General features: G+C 41.7%; 1 protein-coding gene across 2 annotated transcripts in view; it reads left to right on the top strand.

The window, feature by feature from the left end:
• Nucleotides 1-9,399, top strand: part of STN1 (STN1 subunit of CST complex) — a 44,208-nt gene extending 34,809 nt beyond the window's left edge. For both annotated transcript variants that reach the window (XM_036386046.1, XM_054515651.1), the window contains exon 10: nt 2,632-9,399. In XM_036386046.1, coding sequence (XP_036241939.1) covers nt 2,632-2,789 — 158 coding nt within the window. In that variant the 3' untranslated portion in view covers nt 2,790-9,399. The remainder of the gene's footprint in view (nt 1-2,631) is intronic.
• The last annotated feature ends 3,682 nt before the right edge of the window (nt 9,400-13,081 follow it).

The following is a 13,081-nucleotide window of genomic DNA, read 5'->3' as shown; positions in this document are numbered from 1 at the left end:
GCCTACTATTTGTTCCCTTTTTGTGCATTGGTCAAGTACTCTGTGTTCTATGAGAAGCTGGGAAGTTCTTTCGGTCAGGAAAGTCAGCAGCAGAGAGTAATTTGTAGATCAGTCACAGAAAAGACTTTGAAGAGTCCTGAGTCCTCAAAGCCATGTTTTCCATAATAAGCAGTTTAAATTTAGCAACTGTTTTACAAAGCCTCTTGTTCTCCTTGAAGCTTTCCTCCTACTTAGTTTCCCACTGCGAAGAGGACAGCTTCCAGGTCAGTGTCCCTTTTCTGCTTTCCAGAAGGACCATTTCAATATCCTGGTCCTTGGCAGTGGAAGCAAAGCCAAGGAGCTTCAATCGAAACTAGCAGGCACGGCGGTATTTGTTGTCCGAGGATGATGCAAGAGTGCGGAGCTGAGCGTGGCTGCCGGCCCCCCTCTGCTGGTGGGAGCTCCAGGAGCGAGAAAACAGGGACATGGCCGTTCACCTCCAGGGCTTTTTCTTGTTTGTTCCAAGAAATTCCTACCCGTTTTCCTCCAAGAGTAAGAGTAATCTTCCATGACAAGAGGGATGATTTATGATAAATCAAACTCTTCTCTCCAATGAGTTACTTCTCTGCCAGTTTTCCAGGCAACGCCTTGCCCCATTGCTGTAGTTGTGACACATTCCCAGGCCCAACCCAGCTGTCTGAAACTATTGTACAAATTTAAAAAAAAATCTTGCCTGCCTACTCAGAGCTCTACAAGCCCTGATCTGTAATGTGCCTACCTGACAATCCTAGTCCTTGGCTCCACTTATAATTCCTCATCTTAAATGCACTCATGAGACACCACTGTGGGTCCATCTAGAAACTTAATATAGCCAGATAGCACATTTTGACTTCAGACTGAACTGCAAAATGGATTTGGGTTTTGGTTTGTTTCTTTCTTTGTTTTATAAATTTGCTCTGTTTCTCTGTTTTATAAGTTTTTTGCTTCAATCAGGCTAATGGTAGAGAGGACAAAAACCAGAACCACTTGAAGTTAAATTTAATATGTCAGAATGTACCCTGTGTGGGACATCTGCCGTGAGCAAATGGTAGTTCTAAAACTCTCTCCCTTCTGATGCTGGTTGTCAGGCAGGACAGTAATCACTGCCTGGCTTCCCTCAGCTGCTGGACAAAAGCAAGAACCCAGGATCTCAGTGAAAGAGGACAGGAATGTTTTGGGGTTACTTAATCATTGTACACACCTGCAGCTTCCCCAAAGTGCTGTTTTCTACCAGCATCTAGGGGGAAAGTACACATTGTACTGTTAGGTAACACCTGAGTCATTAATGTAATTCATTGAGATTTAAGTTACTCTGGATCAGGGATGGGCAATTTGACCTTCTTATGACAAACCTATGACAAATGCAAAGTGCAGCTGCCCTTTTTGTTTGCAACAACAATCACTATGACCAGGTAGAGGCATTGTTCTGTTCTCTGCAGTTATCTCTCCCAGGGTAGTGGACACATTTTTGGCTATTGGCCACAAAGGTCTTTTTATCATGCTGGATACTTCTGAGGAAGTATATCTGCCTGATTCACAGCCTAATCAGAACTAGGCTGAACTGTTTATTTACTGCTATCTACCAATGACTTTTCTCAGCAGCTTTTTCTAATCCAGCTCTGGGGCTCAGCAGATTCGAGAGCAGAGAATTAACTAAAGAAACAAAAACCAACAAAACATAGTGCCCTCCCCGGCCCATGGCAGTTTCTCAGTACCCTTATCAAACTTGCCTTGCATCACGTGAGCTAAGGAGAATAATTTGTGCTGATAAATCTGATTTATGTCTTTTTGCCATTGTCAGCTGCTACGGAGAAATATGTTGTGGACCTCAGCACTTGGGGGACTGGGAGCTTGCAGCACTGATGATTAGTGGAGGAACTGATGACTGGAACAGCTTCAAACAGTGCCCCACCTGGCACAGAATAGATGTGTGCAGCCATGAAAGACCTCTGTGCTTGGCCCTAGCAAAGGGGGTTGTTTAAAACTTCTCTTCTCTTGTACATTGCAGGGCTAATTCCACTTAAAAGGAGATAAAATCTGATACTGATGGTTCCATGACTTCCTACTCCCATAATTGTCTGGGTGGTCTGCAGAGTAGGGATGGGATAGCATTGTGAGTTGCAGTGCAGCAATTTTTCCACAAGATGCCAGCGTTGGGCCAGCGGTTACAGGCCCTGGCCACGCACCTCCCTGCTGTGCTTGAAGGTTGTGAAGAGGGTTGTGAAGTTGGGTGCCAGTAAAATGACTTTCATTTGGTTCCTTCTGAAGTTGCAAAAACTGGATGGCCTGCACAGGTGCACAGTGGAGGTGCCCTTACATTATTAAACTCCTCATCAATTGTACTGAGCCTTGTATGTTAAGAGTTGTCAAGATGAGTTATCTTTCACCCTCATTACTAATGTTACAGCTCTGACACTTCCCAGAAGAGTCACTGGGAACAGTTGATAATTGGAGAACTGTAGGCACAGAGAGGATCTCTTTCTTCTGAATACATGTCTGCTTCTGTATCTAGGGCTCTGGGATTTTTCCAGATTGATCTGTATTATGATAGTTCAAAAGAGACAGACTGAAATATTTCTTCCATGCCTGGCTGCATTTTCCTTTTTTCTGCAGATGCTGAAAAAGGCTGCCATTTCCTTCATGTCCTGAGTTGTGTTCAGCAGAGCTACAGCCCCTCTCTGCCTGAAGTGGTGATGCATCGTGTCTTGGAATTACTGGAGAGTAACAGTGATGTTGTCAGCACTATGGAAGGATATTTTATGGTATTTTAAAGAGAAAAGATAAGAAAGAGAGGTTGAGAGACTGTGAGAAGCTGTCATTAGCTTGTATGATCTAGATAGTTGATAAAAAAGAGCCTTTTGGTTCTCCAAATGCTATTTTTCTCCAGCTTCAGAGAAATTGTTCAAATACTTGTTTTAATATTCTTCCTGACTTCCTTGCTATTCCTAGTGAAAGTGGTATCAAACTGATTCTGGACATTCTAATCTAGCAGGGAAACTGGAAAAGAAACTGTGCTCTTGGAGTAAGAAGAGACATTGACCATCCTCACATCTGCATCCAGTGGGCCTAAAGAAAAGTCACTGCTAAAGATCACTGTTTACAGCAGTGGTCATCTCAGGAGATATTTTTCTGGCTTAATGATTGACCTTGCTAGGTTTCATGTGGTAATAGCTGTAGATCTTTCTTTTTATGTGAACCTGTTAACACCTAGAGAAAGGACACACAAACATTTGCCTGTCCTTCCTGGCAGTGCCTGGTGCATCTTTGTCTGTGAATATGTGTTCCTCAATCTGGACAGCTTTCCCACTACTAAAGCAATCCTCCCCATTCTCTGTAAAGTAATATTCAGGAATGGGGTCCTGCATCCCTTGCCCACTGGTTGTCAAGCATGCCTCCATTCCTCTGCATTCCAATCTGTGGTACTGATGCCTGTTGTTGCAGTTTCTCTTCAGACCAGAATTCTCAAAATCAGCTACTATTTTGCTGTTTCAGTTGTTTTCTTAAATCACAAATGGTAAAACATAAATTTGATGCTTTGGAAAAGAAAATACAGAAGCCTTTGAGACCCACTGTAATCTCCTCTGCCTGTTGCTTTTTGTCTTTTATTCTTTGTCACTTTTGTGGCAAAATACTGCCCATATCTGTGCTTACAGAAGAACACAAGGCATAGATGAAACAACGTTGACCTAAAGAAGGTTACCATGCAAGATGTTTGATCTGGAATAATTATGTGCAACAGTTAAAAAGCAAAGTTGTTCAATATTTATGCTTAGAGAGAGCTTGCTGCTGCAGGGGCTTGTCTGTTTAATAATCTGTTTAATTTATGGTGTGGAGGTGAGACCTTTAACTTGAAAAGAGTACAAAAGATTGAATTTATCCTTTTTTCCTCTGCACCTTCCCTGTAACAGTTGAAACAGCAGACTCCCAGGAGGCAGCTGTAGTGGTAAAGCCCTATATATGGATTGACATAGCAGGGAAAAATAAACCATATGCATGAGGAAAGCCAGTGAGTAGCCCCATGTGTGCCAGCTCTCTGGTTTGTTATATTATCTGCCTCACTCCAAGCCCTGGCTGCAGTGAGATATAGGCTAAGAGAAAGGCTTGACAAAATATTTTGCATTTGCATTTAGAGGCCCTGGAAAACTCTGGCCTTAAAGAGACGGTGAGTTTGTTCTAGTAGAGAACTATGGATGAATCATTCATTTGCTGTGTGCTCCCTACTTGCTGCAGGACTCAATAGTTGGTTTCCTCACAGATTTCCCTACTCCTCACGTTGCTGCTCTGCTCTGAGTCAGGTACCTTCTAGTCAGATCTTAATATGGGCCCTGAATGGGTGCTGAAGGGATGTACCTGTGCAGAAGGAAATAGAAGAGGATTAAGGAAGAGTTGTAGAGTGTTTATTCCCCACTCCCTCCCCACACCCTGAATATCTCTGTAAATCAGGGAAAGAAGGCAGATACTGAGTGAAGTGCTACTGAGGGGAATTGAAACTTTAATTTATGCCTATGAGAAGATCTGCTTGGCCACTGGCGAGCTTTGCTTTTAAATTCCTGCTCTAATTGTTGATGAGTTTGAAGTGATGCTTAAAAACAAGGCTATCTGTGGAAGAAGTAGCTTGGAATATTGATTCCTGAATTCAAATTCACTTCAGGAATTGCCCACAGTCAAGCAGTACATATGGTTAAGTTGCTTATTTGGCATGAATTTGAGGATATTTTAAAGGAAAGTATGAGGTGTTTCAGACCATTTGGAAGAGCATGGCATTTAATTTATGAGACTGTCTTGGCCATTTTCTTGAAATGTTCTATATTAGCAGAAGCTTATTTTGCTGGGAAAGGGTTAAAGAAACAGTGCTAGCTCAATGGGAAAGGTGATCTCTCTTAAGTTAGAAGAAAGACCCTGGTTCTCCTGAGGATGACAGCTGAGTGTGTGGGCTGGATGAGCTCGGGGAGAAAAAGAGGGTTTGGAGATCATGTTGCTCTTTAGGATCTCTTTAAAATAAATTCATACCAAAATAGGATTACATCTTCAACTTTGCAGTTTGTATAGTTACATGTGCAAATTCTCTTGCCTCCAACTCTGAGGCTGCACTTACTGTGTTTTAAATGTGTTTCTTTGTGTAAAGTTTGCCTAAAATCCCTGTCCACTGATTTTCTATGCTTGGAGGTAGTAAGGGCAGACACTTGTATCTGCTTCAGTCCTGCTCGTGTTGCAGTTCAAATGCACTGAACAACTGCAAAGCCTTGGAGATGAGGTGGAAGGAACTTATCTCAGGAAACACGGGTAAGTTATTCTGGAAAAAACCTGTCCCTGAAGTTTTTAAGTTGATCCTTGCTGGGAGTTCTCAACTCTTGTGATGGAGGGTGTGTTCTGATGGTGTTTGTTCCCTAAGAACAGGAAAAAGGAATTTTTCTCTGATGAGTTGTCTCAGGGAAGTAAGATGAATAAACACAAGGGAGCCTATAGTTTTTAAAAGAGTGAAAGGTTAAGCTAAAGTTAATGGAGCAGCCTAGATTTAAGCTACACAGATTCTGACTATTTCTACAGAATAGTTGTGTCTTAAGCTTGCATGCTTTATTTTTTCCACAGTAGCCACCCAGCCCAGGTTAACACTCTGGTTGAGAGCATTCCCTCTTGCACCTACAGAAAATACAGGATGCATGTGCCTGCACAGCAGTGCCCCAGGAGGTGTGGGAGCACAGAGCTCACTGTGGGCTGATTTACCCATTCACTCAGTATCTCTACAGTGTGCTTCTGTGACAGCAGTCTAGACATATCCATGTTGGTATAAGTCACCTTTATGTAAGTCAAACTACACACACTAGGGCTTTTACTGCAAATAAACTGTCTCTCTGTTTAAAGATCATATCCTTAACCAACAGAGTCATATCATGCACACTGTTAAAATTCTTAGACCACACCTATGAAATATTGTGCAGAGCATTCAGTGAAAGCATGCTTTCTTGTTTTGTTTAATTTGAAAACTCATTAGGCAACACAATTATTACTGGTTTATTAAAGGACTTAGAAGGTGGCACTTTAAAGTAAGACTGACAAGTGAGAATTCATGTTGTAGAACTGCTTCATGGCCAGTTCCAGTTTCCATAGCAACAGTTACGGCAGTAAAAGGTAGGTAAGGAAAATGGAATTTTTAAAAGCAGTCAGCATTTCTACGTTACCTTTAAAAGGTAAGTTTCCATAGAAGTGCAGCACCTGAGAATAAAAATTACCTAAGAATCTCAATATCCTATTCTAGCAAAATGCTCAGTGTTTGCTTTTCTGGCGAGGAGACAAAGGAACAGCTTTACCTTCAGTCCCTGCCCTCTGCTTATGTGAGAGAAGAGATGAGGTTGCTTCACACCCCAAGTTTCCCCCTTCTGTAAACTGGGAATAATACAACTCCCTGTGTAGGTCATAAGCCTCAATTTTTTTTGTAATCCTAGTCATTAAAAGCTCTATGGGAGCTATTAGAGAAAAACAGTATGGCTGTGTGGGAGAGAGTGAATGGATAGATGCTGGAGTGGGACTTAGGAAAAGTTGTTCTTCTACTAGTACTAATAGCTTTGGTTTTTTCTGCCTCTCTTTCCATGCATGTTGCTTTACTTGTCTTGTCATCTTTCTCTCCAAGGCCTATGAGGCAATTATGGTCTCCCTGTTTTTATTTGTATCATATTTTTTCTGGAATCCTGTTTCCTCTCATGACTTCTTAGATGGCTTCATAAAAATGGAAATCCAGATAAATGAGTTCTGAGTATTCTTGTTCTGAAATTGTTGGATTGTAAATTTGGACCCACGAGGACAAGCATTTTACACAACCTGCCTGGGAAATGAAGCTTTACTTTCAAAATAATGAATTACCAAGATAAATATTGGTGACATGACTAAAAGCTGTTCCTGTTTTGGATCTGTGTATACTTGTGTATTCCAGTGATGAACAACATAAATAGGACTTGCTAATTCATTATTCAAAGTGGGAATTGATCAATGAGCAGCCAGTGAGGCATGGAGCCACACAGAGAATTACAAGACAAAGTACTGGAAATCTGTTTGTCAGAGAAATGCTGTTTGGTTTACTTTGAGAGTAAGCTGATCCTGTGGGGAAAAGATGTGCCTAGCAAAGATTTGTATCTTTATACTTACCTCTAAATGGGAAAGGGAGCAAGTTCAGATCCCATGGGCACCCTGAATTTTGAAACTTCCTGTCAGTGCAGCGCTATGTTCTTTATTGCTGTCTTTCAGCACAGTCTCCAGTCCTCCTGCCCCAACCCTCCAGGCTAGAGAAAAAAAAAAAAATGTTCAGCCACAGAGATAAAAGAATAGTTACAATAATTGGTTACCATCCTCCAGGAGTCCCAGCATTACAGCAACATTTTTGTGGATCCTTGTGGGCAGCAGGGAAATGCTGAGCCAAGGATCTTGGGTTTCATTCCCAGCAATATACCCTCTCAGGCACAGAGACTTTCCCCCTAATTTCTTTCATCTATTCCTGAGCTCCACTCTCCCCTCTGACTCGATTCTCGGGCCCTTCATTTCATTCACAGTCACAGATCCTATCAAAATCCCTTCCTCTATTTTGTTCCCTTTATCTTTCCTAACTCAAATCTTGTCAAGATTTGGCAATTGAAACTTTCAGAATGATCCCCTTGCCAAACTGACTTGACACTGTTCACAGCCTTGTTGTGATTCCAGCAGGCTCCTTTGCTCCTTGTCTAGGAACCAGAAGAGGCAACTTTCTTCCCAGTGTAGTTTGCAGAAGGAAAGAGCTGCAATTTCAGGAAAACAACACTCTTTCCACCCCACCCTCCTGAAGATTTAGTAGCACCCTAAATATTCTGGTGGTAGTTTTTTTGCAGGTATCCAAGTACAAAAAAAAAACCAAAACAAAACAAAACCCCTCACAACTAAAAAATAAGAGTCATGTCTTGCCCAAACCTGAACAAGCAGAAGTCCACACCCCTGATAGAATCTATCTGCCTCTCCATGCCACTTTCATGTCCTTGCAGATCTCATTGCAGACATGATCTGTAAAGTTGATGTGGACTTCTAGCTTGTGTGTCTTCCAGTTAGTGTGTCTCTTTTCAGCCTGTTTTTTTCTGAGAAACTGTGACTCTATTCTGATGTGATTATACTGTCTGGGCATTTGTCAACCTCTGTCCCACCACCCCAAGTGACTTTGCCTAGTTAAGAGGTGTGAAGGACCCTGAACTGTTATGGTCTGGCACATTTGTAGGAAATGGATGCACTGATAGAAGACGGAAGCCCAAATCAGTGCCTCTGTGAAAGGGAAGGAAGAAAGTCAGACAACACCAGAGAAACCACACACAAGACAATCCCAAAGAACCTGTTCCTGTAACTTCAGCTGCCACAAGAAGTACTTGTTCTGCAAGTGCTCTTTTAAGAAATTATTGGACAGTTTTTGCAGAAGTTTCCTCACAGACACTGCCCTAAGACAGTCACTATGGCAAACTACAAATCCATTAAAATCTGGTAAAGCTGCACTGGGGTGCAAAGTTGAGCAACTGATTGTTAATGATGCCACCAGCCCATTTCCACTAATATCTTTAAATGTGCAATGGAGGCTATACTAATTTAGTCACAGCAATTTGCAAGTTGAAACCAGCCCAGATTAACAAGACTGCCTGAGAATAACACAGCCAGGAATTTGTCAGTGAAAGAAATAACCTAAAGGAATGATTTTCAGTAAGTGTTAACTACTGAACACTGCAGTGCCAATTAACCTGGCACAGCATGTCCTACAGCTCTTGTTTTAGCTTGCTTTTTCGTTATTCACTGGAAGAAGGCACACTCCTTCCCTAGCAGCTAGAACTGGAGATCTCTGCCACCTTCACATGGCTCTGCTGGAACCAAGGTAAGATAAATAGCAAATGTATGTCACTGCATAGCAGCATGATTAAAGACTGTGCCAAGTCTGTTATTGGCCTGGAAAGTTCATGGTTCCTCCCAGGAATGGAGACTTCAGCCAAATTTTATAGTGATACTTGGAAATAGGAGGGAGGAATCTATTCCCTCAAATGTCTTCCCCAACAATGGAGTCGTGTAAGTCCAGCAGGGCTAACAGATTTTAACATGTGCTCTTCTTGGCAAGGAACAAAGGTGGTACAGAAATGAAAAGAGTGCTTGGGGCTGGGTTTTTCTCTTTTTGGCAATATTGGTCATTTGCTTTGAGAGTGTAGGGTCTGTCCTTGTGTTCATGTAAAATTCTTTGCTGTATTGTCCACAAAAGAACCTCTGAGCTGTAACAAGCCAGCTGGTGTTCTGAACTACTGCCTACACTACTGACTAATCTCTCTCATTGTTGTCTGTCCTCACCTTGTCTTTTTTCCCCTCAATAAAATCTCTTGAACTTAATTCCTGATTAAAGGTTATGGTCTCTGTCCTCTTGTGAGCACAGTGATCCAGGACAAACATAACAAGAGCAAACTGATATAGAGAAGAGTTTTTGTTGGAACCCTGAATTTAGGAAAGGATGAGAAATACAGAGGAAGCTGAAGGAGGAGAATTTAGCACAAAGATGTTTGAAATGAGTCCTACTGAAAAAGGCTAAAGAAATAATTGCCTAATGATGCTGTACACATCTGTTTCAGAACAAGCAGCAGGTGTTGCATGTAATGAAAGCAAGGACTTGTACTGTTTTATTTTCTGCAATTAGAAAGCAGAGGAGGAAATGAGGTCAGGAAAAATGGAGTAAGAGAACATTTAGCATAAACAGCTGGGCAAATTTACATAGAGTACAGCAGTATTTATATGCTCTTCCTCTGCCTTCCGTACACTATCCTTGAAAAGGTCTGTTCTGCAGAGTATTTTGTCCTTCCTAAAAGACCAATGGCTTGAGTGCTCAAAGTTAGATGCTAAAGTGAAAGTTGGTCACCAATATGCCTTTGAGGACCAAAATGTTCCGGATAATGTAATTCTCACGCAGATGCTGTCATGAACTGATGAGAATGATCCTGAAAGTAAAGCTGCATGTTGTCTCACAGGTAGTTTGTGTGTCTCAGTCTCCAGAAAAGTGGCTGAGAAAGTATCCATTAGTGAAATGATTCTTTAGGCTTGCATTCCTGGTGCTGCATGGCCAGGGCTCAGCACATGTCTGGGTCCAAATAAACACCTGGAATTATGTGGATGGTGTGTCCACTGCTCCTAGCTGAAAAGCACACCTGCACCAGGCCCTGCTAGAGAAACTGTCACTTGGGTTTCTACAGGCCATTTTTTGGTTTGGGATGATCTCATTTCTTGTTACAAGCAATTAATATCCTAAAGGGCATTTCATTTTTCAAGCATTTCCACTACTGCTCTACGAATTCTAACCCCAGTCTAATGACTGGGAATAAAAACCAAACTCTTTGTGTCCACCCAGGGGACGATGTTGCTGTTGAGGAGATCTGCTTTTCCTACAGAAGTCTCTCCATTGGGAAAACCACTTTGCTTTTGCATGAAGATAACAAAACAAAAAGTTAATGCATTTCACTGCTGAGAGATGTTACAGATTCTTCTTACAGTGCCAAGCTTGTGTGCTCATCACCTGTGTTCAAACTGCAGTTCCATGAGCAACTTTTCCTAAGGTTTTATTTGTACATTTTTATAGTTCACAGTCTGTCAGTCAAATGTTTTCTGGTTTGGATATTGGCAGATAAATTCTTCTACTTTCTCTAGGGACTGTGCAGCCAAATAAAATTATTTTTTGGTTTCAGAAGGGGTTGAATGAGTAAAAATAGTGAACAAACAAATTCTAATTTCAAAACGGGTTGGCAGAAATTTTAAATCTCAGTGTCCATGTATGTATCCGTAGAGGTAACGTGGGAAGAAAATGCAAAGAAACACTATTTCTTCCTAGACTGACTTTATTTTAATAAGCCCATGTTATCAATAATGGAGGCTACCATGTTTTTTGCAGAGGATAAAGCAGAAACCAGTCTCAAAATGTGCTATTTTGAGAACAGTGAGCATGCTGAAGTCAGGGATAATCAGGGAAGAAACCTGAGGAATCTCAATCCAGACCTGTGATCAGTTTGGTAAACTTCAGCTGTCTCAAATGTAAGTCTGACACATATATAAATAAATATAGATAAATAATAAATAAAGGAAAGTGTGGCTTGGGCTTGCTTTATTTTTTTAAGTGCTTCAAGAGATATCTACAAAGCCTCTGTAAAAATGGAAAAGTACAAGGTGTACATGGATGAAAAGCAGTGTGCAATGTGCTGCTGCCACCCTAAACACTGTGCAGGGCACACACCACAGTGGGAAATCCTTCATCCACAACTGCTAAGAGAGGACTGAAAAATATTGTTAGTCATGAAAGGGTTAAACTGTAAGATAGCTGCTTCAAGGAAAGGATAATCTATAATTTAAGTCCAGAGGGTGAAGCAGCTCTTTCATAATGTAAGTAAAAGCTGTTATGCCGGTGGAAAAGTGTGTACACTGCCTGCAGAAGGAATGATTATTTTGGTTTTTCCATTATAGTAGCTTGCACAGAGGGGCTGACAAAGCAGCACTCTCTGCTGAGGAGGATGGGAGGGGAAGGGGCACAAGCATACTGTGCTAGAGGAGGGGGGATTTGCTCTGCCAGCACTGCTGCTGGTTCCTTTGGCTGCCTTCTACCATATTAACTGGGCCTATTTATCTCCAGAGTGAATTTCATTCGAAGAGCAGTAATCTCCCAAGAAGATGAAATGCAACTGGCATTTTAAAAAATAAGAAAAAAAGATCACACCGTGCTTTGTTTCAGATTTTGAGATTTGAATGCCAGACAGGCTCTACCATTCCTGTCATTCCTATCAAAGGCCGTGAATGTTGAAATGCTGAAGTGGAAGGACTGCATGGAAAGCAGCCTTTTTAAGAAGCTGAGGTTTTGTAAGTACAGAAGCTGAGATGGGAGTGTAACAAAGGCTCTGTGTTGTGCTGTTGCACATCAGAGCCAATAAAACCCTAAGGGGCACATCTCTAGTACCATGTCTAGCAGATTATGCATGCAACTCCAGTTGCCAGTAATGAGTTGTGTGGCTAATCTGTCATGCACAGCACTGCACAGTTCCCCTTCCCCCAAGGGGCTGAGCTCATGGCATTTTATTTCCCCCCCAGGGTGCTGAGCACCGTTAGAGTCTCTTCAGTTAGTGGGATAGGCAAACCCTGTGTTCCACCTGGCTGCTCAGTCAGAAAACAGAAGGGAAAATCATCTTTAACAACAAGTCCAGCCAGCACAGACAGGGCTGCTAGACCCCAGCATGGTTAACATTAGGGGCACTTACCTATCTACAGTGACATGCCATGAATTAATAAGAGGCATTAGAAATGGCCCTAATGGAGCACAGAAAAGCCTGACCCTTGTTTTATTTTCTCACTGATTTAACGATCCAAGTGTTTTCAATTTGCAACTCAAACGCTTATTTACAAAAAAATTGCCAGCATGACAGAGTCCTCTTGAAATATGAAAACTCAAGTCATGCTCCAGCTCTGACAACATCACACACACACATTCTGTCACGCATCAGCTTTTGCTGTAATTGGAGCAGAGTCCAGGCTGCTGGGCTCTAGCTGCACTAGGTCTGTGAGGCTAATGTGATTACCTGCTTTTTCAAAAAAAAGTGAAAGAAGAATCTTTGCCACAATACCCACCTAGCAAAATAGTAGAAAAAAAAAGCTTTTTAAAATAGCTGGTTTATTTCACCCTTCAGAAGGTGAATTTCCCAGGGTTCCTCCAGTGAATTTTATCAGAAGCGTGAGTCTTTGAAGGTGAGTTATTAAATCAGCAGTTAATATTTATACTAATATATGTGTTAAAATTGTTGTAATAGCAGTGATATTCCCATGCAATGATAGGACTTTGGTAATGGGGGGTTTAAGAAAAAAAAATGTAAATACTAGGAGTTTGAGCACTAAAATCTCCAGAGTTATTTTCCTACAAATTAAGTGTCTCAGCCTTGTGTTCATGGTCCTGGTCAGGTACAGGCTGTTCTGCACCCAGCCTGCTGTGCTCCTCACTGTACCCAGGCTCACTTCCATTCAGCCCCAGCAGCTGGAGCCCAGCTCTCCAACACAAGGCTGGGAA

Source organism: Molothrus ater, chromosome 8 (assembly GCF_012460135.2).
Source record: "Molothrus ater isolate BHLD 08-10-18 breed brown headed cowbird chromosome 8, BPBGC_Mater_1.1, whole genome shotgun sequence".
NCBI classification, from domain to species: Eukaryota; Metazoa; Chordata; class Aves; order Passeriformes; family Icteridae; genus Molothrus; species Molothrus ater.
The sequence above is the reverse complement of the archived record's forward strand: the minus strand, read 5'-3'. Positions and strand labels throughout refer to the sequence as shown.